Raw genomic sequence first — 13,184 nt, 5'->3', positions numbered from 1 at the left:
CATACAATAAATTGGATGTGATTGTGCATTCATATCAGGTTCACACTTGCCTGCAAGCGCCTCGCTGACAGAGGAGCTAAATTGTACTGTGCCTATTTCCGAGTGCCCAGTGTCGGAGAGAGCTAGCATAAAATAAACCCAGTGACTTAGAAAAAAAAACAAAAAAGAGAAAGTTTTGAGACTGTTGTGCTTTGACTGATTTAGAGTGGCTGTATTGTATTTGGCACTGCAAACACGAGTAGCGATGCAAGGAGTACGGGTTCACTAACAGTTTCATTAATTTTTCAGGAAATCTTGTATCCTGACAACACAGTTTGTTCTCTTTTTATTTCACAAGAGAGGTCTATGCTTGGGATCTCAAACAGTCTTTTGTTGTTTACAAGTTACCTAAAAGCTTCTAGCAGATTACTTCCAGACAATGGGATAATGTGAAGAAACAGGAAGGGGGGTCATCCGCTGCCCCAGTCAGGATGGAACTCTGTGCTGTAAAGCCCTTCACACATAAAGTTAAAATAAAAGCTTTTCTTTGCCCATGTAAAGCAGGTGCAGGTTTGTTTTAATGTCCCTCTTCCTGGCAGTATATACTCATTTTTACATCTCTACCCTGCTACTCTGTTCCTTTATCCTTCATGTATATGAGAAGATATAAAGTGAACCAGCTGCCAATGGGCATTTATAAAAAATCTAAATCTTTATATTTAAACTGCTTGTTAAATATTATTACCGCCAAACCTTCTAGCGAAAACTTGTTTTTCTATTATCTACTTGTATTCTGCCCCTGCTATAGTAGACCTAACAGGATGTAAGGGTTAGTATATCTAAAATCTGACCTGGAGACATTCAATAACCTGTCAAAAAAAAAAAGCTTTGGAGGCTATACACAGTGGCCTGAGTTATTTAAATGGGATCGGTCGTGGTGTGCATAGCAAAGCACAGTATAGAAGCAAGCCTGTATTATTTTGTTGTAGCAGAAACCATGGGTGTAGGAATTTGCAGAATCAGCGTTGTAGAATTGTTGGTTCATGATCCTCCACTGTACTGTTGTTGAAACCTTACTACAGTGTTTTGCAGTTCACCATTGAGAAAAAACATAATGTACACAGTCAATTTACTACTGATTCAAATCCTCAAGTATTCTTTTAAGCTGAACTCTAGGTAGAATATAATGTTACCCTTTGCAGTGCCCCCCCCGAATTACAGGGGCCATAATAGGAGGATTTCATAAAAAGCAGCATTACTTAACTTAGCCCTTGCTCCTACAGGCTTACTGCCAGCTGAATGATCAGGTCCTTGAAGCTGCTTCTCTCCACTGGTAGTCAGTACATACAGGACATAACCAGCAGTCCTGCATTGTTATTTAAGGTGCAAATGGGTCATTGAAGAGAAGAGGGGAGCACCAGCTGCCAGGGTGCTCCTGCTTGACTTACAAAAAAAAATAAAGCTTCCAGCAGAAAGGGAGCCCGAATGGGCCCCCCTAGGTCCGCATGCAAGTCCTAGCTCTCATTTGTTTTCATTCCGAAGCTGTCTTTTCAACATTAGTGCAATGACACATGCAGCTATGGAGTTGGATAATGCCCAATTCAAGCAGTTGATTTGAGAGATGGAGAGTGTTAACTACACTATTTGTTCTAGAGTTTCCTGTTTCTGCAAGCGCCTCGCTGACAGAGGAGCTAAATTGTACTGTGCCTATTTCCAAGTGCCAAGTGTCGGAGAGAGCTAGAGTTTCCTGTTTCTGTGTAGCATGAATCAATTACTTTAACAGTTAAATCATTTCTAAATAACTACCATTAACTGCCATTCAGTAAAAGAAGACTTCTGGAGGACATACAGATCAAACACCTTCAACTTCACCTATCTTCTATTTGTGACCACAAACTGGTCAATGCTTATCTTGTAGCTCGGCTCACCTTCGGCTTTCAACCTTTTCCAAGAAAAAATAGATTTTCTAGGGATTCTATCGCCTAATGTCCAAAAAATGATTCAGCCTTATTTGAATCAATTGAAAGAATAAACACTCTTCTAGCTCTTCTTTTTAAGCTTCAGATTTTATCTAAAGCATTGCAGAAAAAAACAACACAGCTTAAACATTTTGAATCTTTGTCTGTAAAAGACACATCAGTGCTTTGGAAAATCTTCTCTAAGCCCTTTTTTGCAACTCTGCCAAGTTCTAGACTGTTGTATTTCTTGACTGCTGGAGTCCTTCTCATTGATTGTTGACTCCAGGAGGCAGAAACTGTCCACAATTTCAATGTCTTCATTGTCAACTTTCAAATGAATGGTATGCCTGTTTCCCTTTTTTATGTCTTACTTCAGCTGTTATACCTTAATTTTTACTTGTACGCATTGATGAGATAATGTTAGAAACAGTCCAGCGTTCTCAATATATGTTATACACTAGTGCATGGTCATATAGAGCTTAGAGACAATATAGAAACCTATATAGGTCACTAAGATACCTTCTGCTGATCTCCAAGAAATCTCTCACACCCAAGGAGGGCCAGTGATATGGTGCTCACTCACCACTCCATTCCTAGAGAAAATGATTGTGAAATGAGAAAATCAGGGAGTGGCCCTATAGAGGGCAAACAGAAAGCTCCCTGGAGTGACTGTGATCACATTGATGAGGTGTTGTTAGCAGCAGAGTTGTCTGACATCAGTCTTACTTAAATTTGTAAAGTAAAATATGTGGCTATCACCTAGCGGAAAGGGTAATGCTTATTTTTGCCAATAATAAAGCAGCTTTATTTACATTCAATATTCAACTAAATTACAGAGAGCTCAAAGTACCTAAAACTGACAGAGTGCAGAAGGGAAGAGGTTTCCATGGAATGGTCAAATGGAGAACAGAAAGCCTTCAGAAGCTATAAAGTAAGTAAAACTGCTTTTTAATGGTAACAAGATTTTAAATGCTTTAAGCTTTTTAATGAGAGAACAAGTATATACTTCTTGCAGTACAAAAGGGCGTTTGCAAGGGTTCATTATTTAATAAAACTTGTACTGAAAAGACTGCAGTAAAGGTTTTGCCTATATCAAAATGCTAGTAGTCCAGCTGTCATGATAACAGTATTTTCTACGAAGTTCTAAATAAAATACTTCTAATAAGAAGTTGCCCCCAGAACCAGAAGTGGGGAGACATCTTCCAAACGGGATACCTTTACTAATTACAACTGTCTAATAAGGACATATTGTACATTTTGCAGAGATTTCCTCCAATTACCTGTTGCATCTCAAGGACACCAAAACAAAAATGAGGTTCTAAAGTTTCCTAATGTTAGAAGTTCTGATGTGCATACTTGTTCTAGGTTAGTAAAATTGTAAAAGCTACTGGATCGGTATGACAGCCAGGCAACAAGCAGTTTTAGAAAGGTCAGCTGTAGCAGCCCACTGCCTTTCAGTGCAGGTTTCCTTTATAATCAATTTGTTTTTCCTGACTTCTTGTAGGGACAGTGGTGTACACATGCAATGATTTGTATTAACAGAAGTGGGATCATAGGATTGCTGCCGTGGTTAGGTTAGGTTTGTGTTTAGGTAATAGATAAATGGAAAAACATGTCTGGTGTTCTGCTGTTTTTGTTCTGTACATTTTGGATATTGCAAGAAGGCGAAGAATTGCTGCTGATTTACTTTAGTTTTCTGTGCCCTAACTGGGGACAATTCATCTCTCTCTATTCCAATGCCAATAAAGATATTGTTGTTAGCTAAACGTTCTTTTTTGTCAACTCTGGAGCATGCTGTTCTTGCGTTCCTTTGTTCCTAAGGTCTAGCGGCACCTACATTTTTTATATACACTTAAATAAAAAATCTTTAGGTTGGTTATATAATGCAAGATCTTTTCTTTTTGTCTCTTTTCCAGTGACCCTTCTCAATAATGCAAAGAGTTGTATGGATGTAATGACAGCAGTCATATAAAACCCTGCACTTACAGGATGTCCTTAGTTATCTAGGTGAAATGTAGCCGTAATTTAGCAGTATCATTTAACCTGGAAGAATGAGGATAAGTGGTTATAGTGTAACTCCACATAGGGTTTTAGGAAACTTTACAGAAGATTCCTACCTTTCTGAAGATGTTGTAGTTTTTGTTTTACTATATACTGTATTTTGCAAAATCACTTTGAATAGGCATGTCTAATTTATTATACATAGCTGAAGCACTTTCCATGCTCTCCAAAGCTGAAATGTTCTTTAACATCCTTTAGGAAGTAATTACCTTTTAGGGAGCTTCCAGGGCTGATTTTAGGGAAGGGGAAGCCGGGCAGTTGAACATAGCCCCAATCAACGAAATAGTAGGGGTGCAAGCAGCCACCCACTTGTCTGAGAGTTTTATGACAAAGCTAGAAGTCATTTCCTATTCACTCTATCAAGAGCAAATTTGAAGTGCAGGCAATATTCCAAGTATTGCCAATTTCCAAGTTTGCCACCAACTAAAACCTGGCTTTGTACCATTGTTCTCACTCTGAATGTCTAGTAGGGCTTCCATTATTGAGAACACATGTATTCAGCTATATATGTTTCAGCTATATTTAATTGGTATATTTTTATATTGCATGGTCCAGAGGTCCCTGTATTGAGGGTAAAACTATTTCCAGCACAGTGGCTGGGATAGTTTGCAGATAGCATGCCAAATCTGTTGTAAACTACTTTGTGTTTGACCTGGTGATAGAGATCATAATAATAATAATTAAATAACTTTCTATTTCAGGGAACTGAGATATGTGGTGCTTTCAAGCTAGACAAAAAAAAATCTGGAGTTCATAGTAACCGAGGAGATACTAGTTTATTTATTTCCATAAAAGGAAAGGGTAACCCAATTGGCTGTTATGGGCACCAGTCTTATGTATATATTCTCTTCTTCAGTTTTATTGCATTATTTATGTTTATTTGTGTTAGGCTTATATACAAATTCTGGTTAACATAACCAGGAAAAAACATTTACTTCTTGAAGGAGATAAAACTAAAGGAAGGTATGGCTGTACCGGGTATTAGCTATTGCCCACTAAATGCCAGGACAAGGAGTGTTGGATCCATTTCACACCTGCAGGAAAACTGCACAGTTAGACATTCCCAGGTGTTAGTTAAACTAATGCTATGCACTCAGGATATGCAAACTACATTGCAGGTCAACATGTTTGCATGCATTGCCTTTGCGGTGGCCATGTGGTCCTTTCTCCTGAAGAGAAAAAGAAAATGCACTGCTAGAAGCAATCTTTTTAGGAGCCATGCTGCAACCACAACCACGTGTAAACACATGCATGAATAATTGCCAACTGCTCATATGCAGTTGGATAGGAATAGCCAGGAGCGTGGTTAAGCCTGCAATACAACATTGAGGTCAACTGCAATTTTGATCTGCCCTAACTGTTCTCAATGTTGAATGAGTGACTAGTTACAACAAGTGGACGTCTGTTCCCCAGTGTTGCTGAATACTCATTTGTCAGCATCTGGCTTTTATTAGGGAACAAGTGATATGGCTCCTTGTCAGCTTTCATAAATGTATACTGTTGCAGCATTTGTCTTGCTCTAGCATTCACAGAATCTCATTAAAAGACAGTATGCTGCATTATAGAGTTCCGACTTGAATTTACAACCTCGCTGCTGTATTTTCTGTACTGACATGAATAGGAATCAATATGTATGATGGTGGCACCTGGCAGCAGCCCCAACATTAAATTCTTCATTAATTCATCTCGGGGTGGATTGTGCAGTGTTAGGCCAAAAGCTGAATTATATAGGGATGACTAGGCGAGAAGGATAGAAGAACAACTCCAGCCAGTTGCATGTGTTGAAGCCAAAAGCACTGTCAGTGTTAAAGCAGAAAGTTAACCTCAAATTAAAAAAAAGTGGGCAGTTTTTTCACTGCAGGAGAGAGAGACACACACTGGGATTGATTTACTAAAGGGGTTTAGACAGTTAACTTAGCAAACTGAATTATCACTCTGTCCAGGATAATTCACTTAGCTTAGTGAATGTGGTAAAAAAAAATCTCTTTTTGATTGAATACCCAATCAAAGGCATTTACCTTGCAAATGATTGAATGGATGAAGTCAGCAGAGTTTCACCTCATTCACTCAGCTGAGTGAATTATAAATTTAACATTTATTATAATTTTAAAGACCCCAATATAACTGGAGTGCTATTTGGAGATGATGGTGCTCTTTTTTTTAAGCACCATCCTTTGTTGTGATTAATATAGAGTTTTTCTATGATGTGTTTTTACAATGTCGAGGTCCACTTTATACATCAAAGCCCTATGACCATGGCCTGTTATTTATGGGATCTACAGTTATTGTCCATGGATTTTAAACTCCACTGAAAGTTTGTTGGTGGATTTACTTTCAATAGTCCCCTAACAATCAATTCTTTATTTTCTGTGATTTTATTTAGCTAAGTGTTGGTGTGGCTAGGAGAATTCTAAACCCTGATCTTTTCCCTCCACTGCATGTGAATCATGGTTTGATTTTCTTTATGCCAAGCTAACCATAATATACTGGAAACCCATATAATCCTTAGAGGAATCCAGCATAGCCTGGATGTCAACACTAATAGAAGCTAAAAACTTTGTGTTTTGGCTGCAACCAAGTACAGAACTGGGACATCTTGATAAAACACTTCTTGCTTGCTGCCCAAGAGTTTAATCTTGCCAAAAATTGGTTAAAGTTAGTGTCCACCCATAAAGTGTAGCTCCCCATTTTGGGTAACATTACCTTTAGGGTCCATTCAAGTTTTTATGTGTTGCTGCAACATATACATAAATTAGTTTTGTGTGCCATGGTGCAATGCATAAAAAAGGTCACGTTCATAAATAATAGGCTACCCTCATTGAAATTATTGTGTGTGTTAAAGCACTATAATGGCTAGGAAAAAATGTTAATGGACCGTTAAAGGTGAACTCCAGGCAGAAATAATTAAGAAAATAAATTACTGTAGTTATATATTTATTAAAGATACAAATATGACAAATAAGTAACTAAACTTGACCTGATATTGGCTTTCTTGTAAACTCAGCACAACAATGCAATGACTATAGAGGAGGACTGAATCCACACATCCAAAAAGAGTATTGCAGTTTTCATCAACCTTTTTACTCCTTAGGATACCTTGAAAATTTTAAGGTCTTGGGGAACATATGTTAAAACCAAAGAACGCTGATTAACAAATACACCTTATATTGGAGGTCAATTGGTGGAAAAGAATGACCAACTTACAGATGGCAAAAATGTTTTAATGTCATGCTACTGACTTTGCCAAGTTACACTGGCCACAAAACTATGGGGTCATCATCATATAGGAGGTCAATCACCCAAAGGTCAAGGAACCCCAAGCAAGCTCTGGGGGAACCCTAGGGTTCTACAGAATGCTGGTTGAGAATCACTGCAGTGGGACAACAAGTCATTGGTCTGCTTTTGCCCATTTAATATCCATTAACATGATGTAGTCGGTGAAGTAATTAAGGTGTGTTATATGACTGCACAAGAGAAAAGTCAGCTCCCCAAGCTATTCAGCATAGCCATGGAAACCTCAGGACTGAATGGACAGAAATACATTTTTTTTGGCAGGAAACACAGCTTCTATGTACTCTAAATGTGGATTTATTTAGGTATTTGTCTGGAATTCAGGTTTAAGATGGCACATGGAGAACCAGTGAGCCTTGAACAGACAAAAGAAAATATTATCCTTACCTAGAAGCTGCACTTTACTCTCAGGACCCATCACCAATACAGAGCTTACAGAATCCAGGTTGTCGTAGTTACTGCAGCCAAGTGGTCCAGTCCTCGTTTCGGTTACCTGTACATAAACGGATTCAGCGTTAAGGAATGAAAATCATGAAATTCAATTATTTTGTGCTGTTACGGACATCAGTTACTCGCCTCCAATTCCAATCCCTAACTACTTCACTTGTCTTATGCCAGTCGCTGACATTGCCTTGACCTGAACACAAATTATGTATGCTTTTCCCAATAGATAAATCAGAGCTGTGCAAAGTAAATGACTAATTTCCTATTCATTTCCACACTGTAGAGCAATGATGCTTTTTAATGGGCCAGCTAGATATTTTTTCCCCCATATTAACAAATGCAAGCTTTCCTTCTGTATTTGCACAAGCCATTCTGCAATGTTCTGATCATAATAATTACGAACGTCACAAATAACAGCACACAACAATATACACTGATACAAAAGGTGAAAGAAGTTCTGCTTTTAAGAGGTCATGGGGAGGAAGAACCATATGAATTTTGTGCTGCTATTCAAAGTGTTGACAAAACCTTCACAGAGCTGGCTGATGTTATAACCGTGTGACCTCTCTTCAAACACAATTCAGCATCATAAAACAAAAACTTTATTCTTCCTCTAACCTGAAGCTGATTTTTCAGCCTACAAAACATCCGCCAAAGTAGTTGCTGCTATGTATTTAGTATATGCAAAATGCTAGGGGTCAGATAACCTATGTACTACACATAACATATATTTGGAGCTTTGTGACCAGCATTGACTTATGGAATATTCTCTTCATCAGGTCTCTGGATGAACTTAATTTTGTGACCAACATTGGCTATTGGAATATCCTCTTCCCATTTTGCAATCAAGGGACCGGGAATGGGGGGGGCCTTGTTGGGACTCTGAATGTGGCATATATCTAAGCGAGAGAACCCTCTACTGTAGAAGAAACTTAATAACCCACTGTGGATGGAATGTCCGGCGTGGAGTCAAAACTGTGCATACAAAACTTCCTAATTGCATATATTAATGGAAATGGGAAGTCGGTATGCCATATTTATACCTCACTGCCAAGAAAGGCATCACCAGTAGGTGCCCTCTACCACTGACCTACCTAATCTACCCTTACCCTGTATGGATGCATACTTATGTCAGTTTGATGACAACCAGTTTCTATTGATGCACATCTTTACTGTCCTTGTCACACTTGCATACTAGTTGTTCCCTGACATCTATGGGGCTGGGTCCCAGAGAAGGTCCTAAAATAAAAATTATGGGTCTGTAATGGGCAGACATTGCCAAGACGGTTAAGACTTTAAGTGGTGGATGAAAACAAAAGTGGATGTACAGCTTTAGCATAGGCTTAGATTATGACTTTTGTAATATTGGGTTCATATTTGCAAAAATACCTGTTGATTCTATTTGAAAATCATTGCTAACCTGTGTTTTCTGCTTCCTGCTAAGATCACGTTTGAATCGTGGAATAACCCCCTCCCCTTACATGAGATAAAGTGTTCTGTAGCTCAAACACACTTCATGTCCTAGAATGACACCACTTTTGTAAAATATGCATTACTGTGTAGACCAGCGGTCGCCAACCAATTTTGGGGGATCGTGGCTCTGGCCGGTGCACTGTGGGGATGTGCAGGCCAAAGCCGCGGAACATGTCCCTGTACAAGTCCCAGATGCAGGGAAGTGGGTGGGATGTGTCCCTGGACAAAACCCGCCCACTCTTACGTTGCAGGCTTAGATCTCCGAAGGGAGAGTGGGCGGTGCTATGTCACGATAATGTCACTATGGGGGAGGTTTCTCCCCCTTTGACACCCAGCCCTCCGCGCATGCGCAATCAGGAGCCAGTGATTTTAGTGGTCCGTGGAACCAAAAAGGTTGGCGACCACTGGTGTAGATGATGCTGGTGGTTTTCAGTATTTCTGGCTGAACCCCAGAGGGCATCAGAGTATCTGCAATGCCAGCTTCCTGCCTATAAAAAGCTACTTGTCCCATGATTCCTTGTATTGTGTATAATGGATGTGGGCGTTCACATTTGTAGTCTCTACAGCACAATGGTGGCTACTAATGAAGACATTGTAAATGGGGCATGAATTGTAGCAAAATTCTTTATGGATATGGGGTTCTCTGGAAAGGATATATATACGATGTGTGCAGATAACTAAACACAAATTTTAAAAATATTCAAGAGGAAGGAATGAATAATTAAGTCATAAAACTGGTATGGTTTTTGTTTTTGACTCTAGTGACTTTTTAAGTATACAGCAGAGTATGGTTTAAACAGATTTCATTGGTCTTGGTTATTGCCAGAGAATTTCTGTGAGCAGAAATTTCTGTATCTCCTCTACAGAATGTGATCCTTATAATATTCATTTGGAGAGTCCACTAAAAGCTGATATCCTTGTCAATAATTTACCAGTGGATTCTCTAATGAAATTGTTAAAAGAAATCACCAAAAAATTGCACAAAATCCAAAAGCAGCATAAACTTTGATTAGGGAGGAATGATCCCATGCTGATAATTAGAAGACTGTACATGCTGGAAAATGATTACAACTATTGTGATAATGAAGAAAATTCAAAGTTTCTTCGCTATTTGAAAAATTACAATTCTATTTGTAATAAATACATGAAAGAAGAACTCTGAGTAAATGATTGAACACACAGTGATTGAACGTATGTGTAATTTGCCCTTCCTGCTATAATGATTGTAATTCAATTCCGATATTTTTGTCATTCACATACCCCTGGCACATTGGCAGGTGAATAACGCTGCTATTTGCAGTTTCCACCTCTCCACCTTCTGCTCATTAGACAATGACTCATCATCATCTCACCCAACCATCCGTCTTGTAAAAAAAGTTGTTATGGTGGACCAGATTCTAACAAAGTGATTTGTCTGGCTACAGGGTTAAAGAAACTTGCCCATCACAAAAAAACAAAATTTAGAAAATGTGTGTTAGATGTGTTTTGACCTGTTTGTATGTTTTGACCAGATGTGTTTTGACCTGTTTGTATGAAGTTCAGTGATATTGAGTATTGACAAACACTAATATTCTACCCACATTCGTTAAAATTACTGGATTAGGAAAGTCCACTATTTCACTAATGATATACCAAAAAGCATGATGATGTAATTTTTTGGCGAGCCAACATCATTTGTCCACTTTGTAAATTGTTTAATAATCTCTAAATAAGGACAGCAGATAGTAAGGAATTTACTACACAGTATATTAAGGCTTACTATCAGATCTTTTTATCAATGTTTTACACCAATTTGGATTTCCATATTTTTTCATTTGGACAATGTGAATTTGTTTTGAAAACATTGACAAACAGACCTTTAAAAATTTACTTGGCGAAGCCGATACTATTCATGTGAACTGAGGACATCTAGCAGCAGAATAAAAGTATTGCACGGGAATCCTTGGAACACAGGTGAGCATTGCAGCTAAAACTTGTATGAGTTTTTATCATTTGTCAGGCTTTTCATGTTATCTTATAATGTTTTGCTGGAGTTCTACCTTAAGCGAAAATCTTTTGTTAACAAGTTGCAAGCAGAACTGAGTGCACTGCCTGTCCTAGGTAATATTTCATAAATTCAATGACTTGTCATATAAAAACTATGTATATTTTAACCTAATAGGTGCCTGTAATTTTACATTCCACAATGCTGCTGCTGTTCCTACTAAAAGGTAAGCTGTGGCAATAAATTAAGAAATAGCTAAGCCAAACGTCTTACCGGCATAGTTAAATGCACAAAGAAACAAGTATATAGTTAGAACTGGCGCTCACCAGGAATCATAGCACTAACAACATGAATAATTTATGGATAATAATAAATACACAATGGAGAAATATAGTTACAGCCTAAGCCAGCATTAATAACTCTTAAGACAAAAGTTGGAGAGCACATAATCAAAGTACTGCTGCAGCTAGAAGCAGAAGTGATAATGGCTAAAGCGTAAGCTATTAGTCTCACATTAAGCTCGGAGCTATGGTAAACCTGGGCATAAAACAATGAAGTGCAATATGACTGAGACATAAGCAAAACTAAATTAATGAAGAACTACAGACAAGATAACCATCATCAGCAAACTTATAATATATCATCTTATTTGCATGCACTTTTATTTCCAATGAGAAATAACAGTTTGTACAACCATCGAAAAACACAAAGTTGACATAAATTTTTACTCCACCAATTTTATGGAAATTTATGTGTCAGGAATGTTGTCTAAGAACAGAACTCCAGGCAAAAATGAATGATCCTATTTATAAGCTTTATAAAAGTGCTGAATTAGAACACGTTCTACGCATGTTTGGTTCAACCTTCTTAAAATAATGAAAAACATTCTTTAAGAAGTGGCTCCTGAGCCAGCTGGGTGAAAAATTCATACAGATAGTTAGTTATCTATTGTTCCCCACCCAGTACTGCACCCTGCAAATTGCACTGCACCCTTCCTTCCCAATAGAAGTGAGCTTGAAAAGCTTACAGGTTAAATGATTGCCCTAGTAAAATAGGTGGGGGGGGGGGGTGTCCTGGACCAAGACCAAGAATGAATTAGACAAACTCCCCCCAATAGGAACACACAGCAATACATACTTGACAGAAGTTTTCTCTTTTCCCTGAGCTAAAGTGTTAGTTTAGAAAACCAATACAAGTACTAAATTCCTCATTTTATATAAAGTAAAAATGATGACAACAGAGGAAGAATGCATGTAATGATGCAATGTTTTGAGGAGCACATACTTGGTTTTGGTTTAAAAGCATGGCGGAAGCTTTTATAGTGAACAATACAAATGCGACATGTCAGCAATTCCTAATCAGTTAGTGAGCTCTAAGATGTTGAAAAATTTGATGCTGAACAAAGATGGAGACAAGGTTGATGAAGTGACCATCACAGCTACTAGATAAAGACATTCACGGTGGGCTGACATATTATGTTAGATAAGAACATAGACATCCTTTGCCATATGTAACATACGCTCTGATAGCAGATGGAGGATTCAGCGGGCATTTCATCCATTGCCTTACTGATATATGTACACAGGGCCACATGGACACAGCAAAATTAAAGACTGTAAAAAAACAGAAAGGGAGCTAATCTAATAAAATTGTAAAAACAAAAAGCACAATAAATATAAGGGCAAAATTTAATGAAAGAGCACTTGTAATTTTGCACCCAGTGCAATACCCGATTGGGACAGAAAGAGGTGCCAGAAAGGGGACAGGAACTTTCTTAGTTCTCCTGGTCGAAATAAGGTGAGACCATTCTTTGCCTGATCCACCAGAGCCATGTCCCCTCAATTACTAAGTTCTGGATACCCCAATGGGAAATCCAATGGATGGAAGAACATGATCAAAGACCATGTGCTTTTGACACCAGACTCGCAAGGTAGTCCTGAGAACCCATGGCCTACTAATCAAGTGACAAGGGTTGTGTTAGCATACAAAGATAA

The 13,184-nt window shown here is 38.3% G+C and overlaps 1 protein-coding gene across 1 annotated transcript in view; it reads right to left on the bottom strand.

Moving 5' to 3' along the window:
- BRINP2 (BMP/retinoic acid inducible neural specific 2) overlaps window positions 1-13,184 on the bottom strand; it is a 202,122-nt gene that overhangs the window by 32,291 nt on the left and 156,647 nt on the right. Inside the window, exon 5 of the mRNA XM_072419737.1 lies at window positions 7,677-7,782. Coding sequence (XP_072275838.1) covers window positions 7,677-7,782 — 106 coding nt within the window. The remainder of the gene's footprint in view (window positions 1-7,676; window positions 7,783-13,184) is intronic.

Source organism: Pyxicephalus adspersus, chromosome 8, assembly GCF_032062135.1.
Source record: "Pyxicephalus adspersus chromosome 8, UCB_Pads_2.0, whole genome shotgun sequence".
NCBI lineage: Eukaryota > Metazoa > Chordata > Amphibia > Anura > Pyxicephalidae > Pyxicephalus > Pyxicephalus adspersus.
This window is presented reverse-complemented; position numbering and strand designations above follow the sequence as displayed.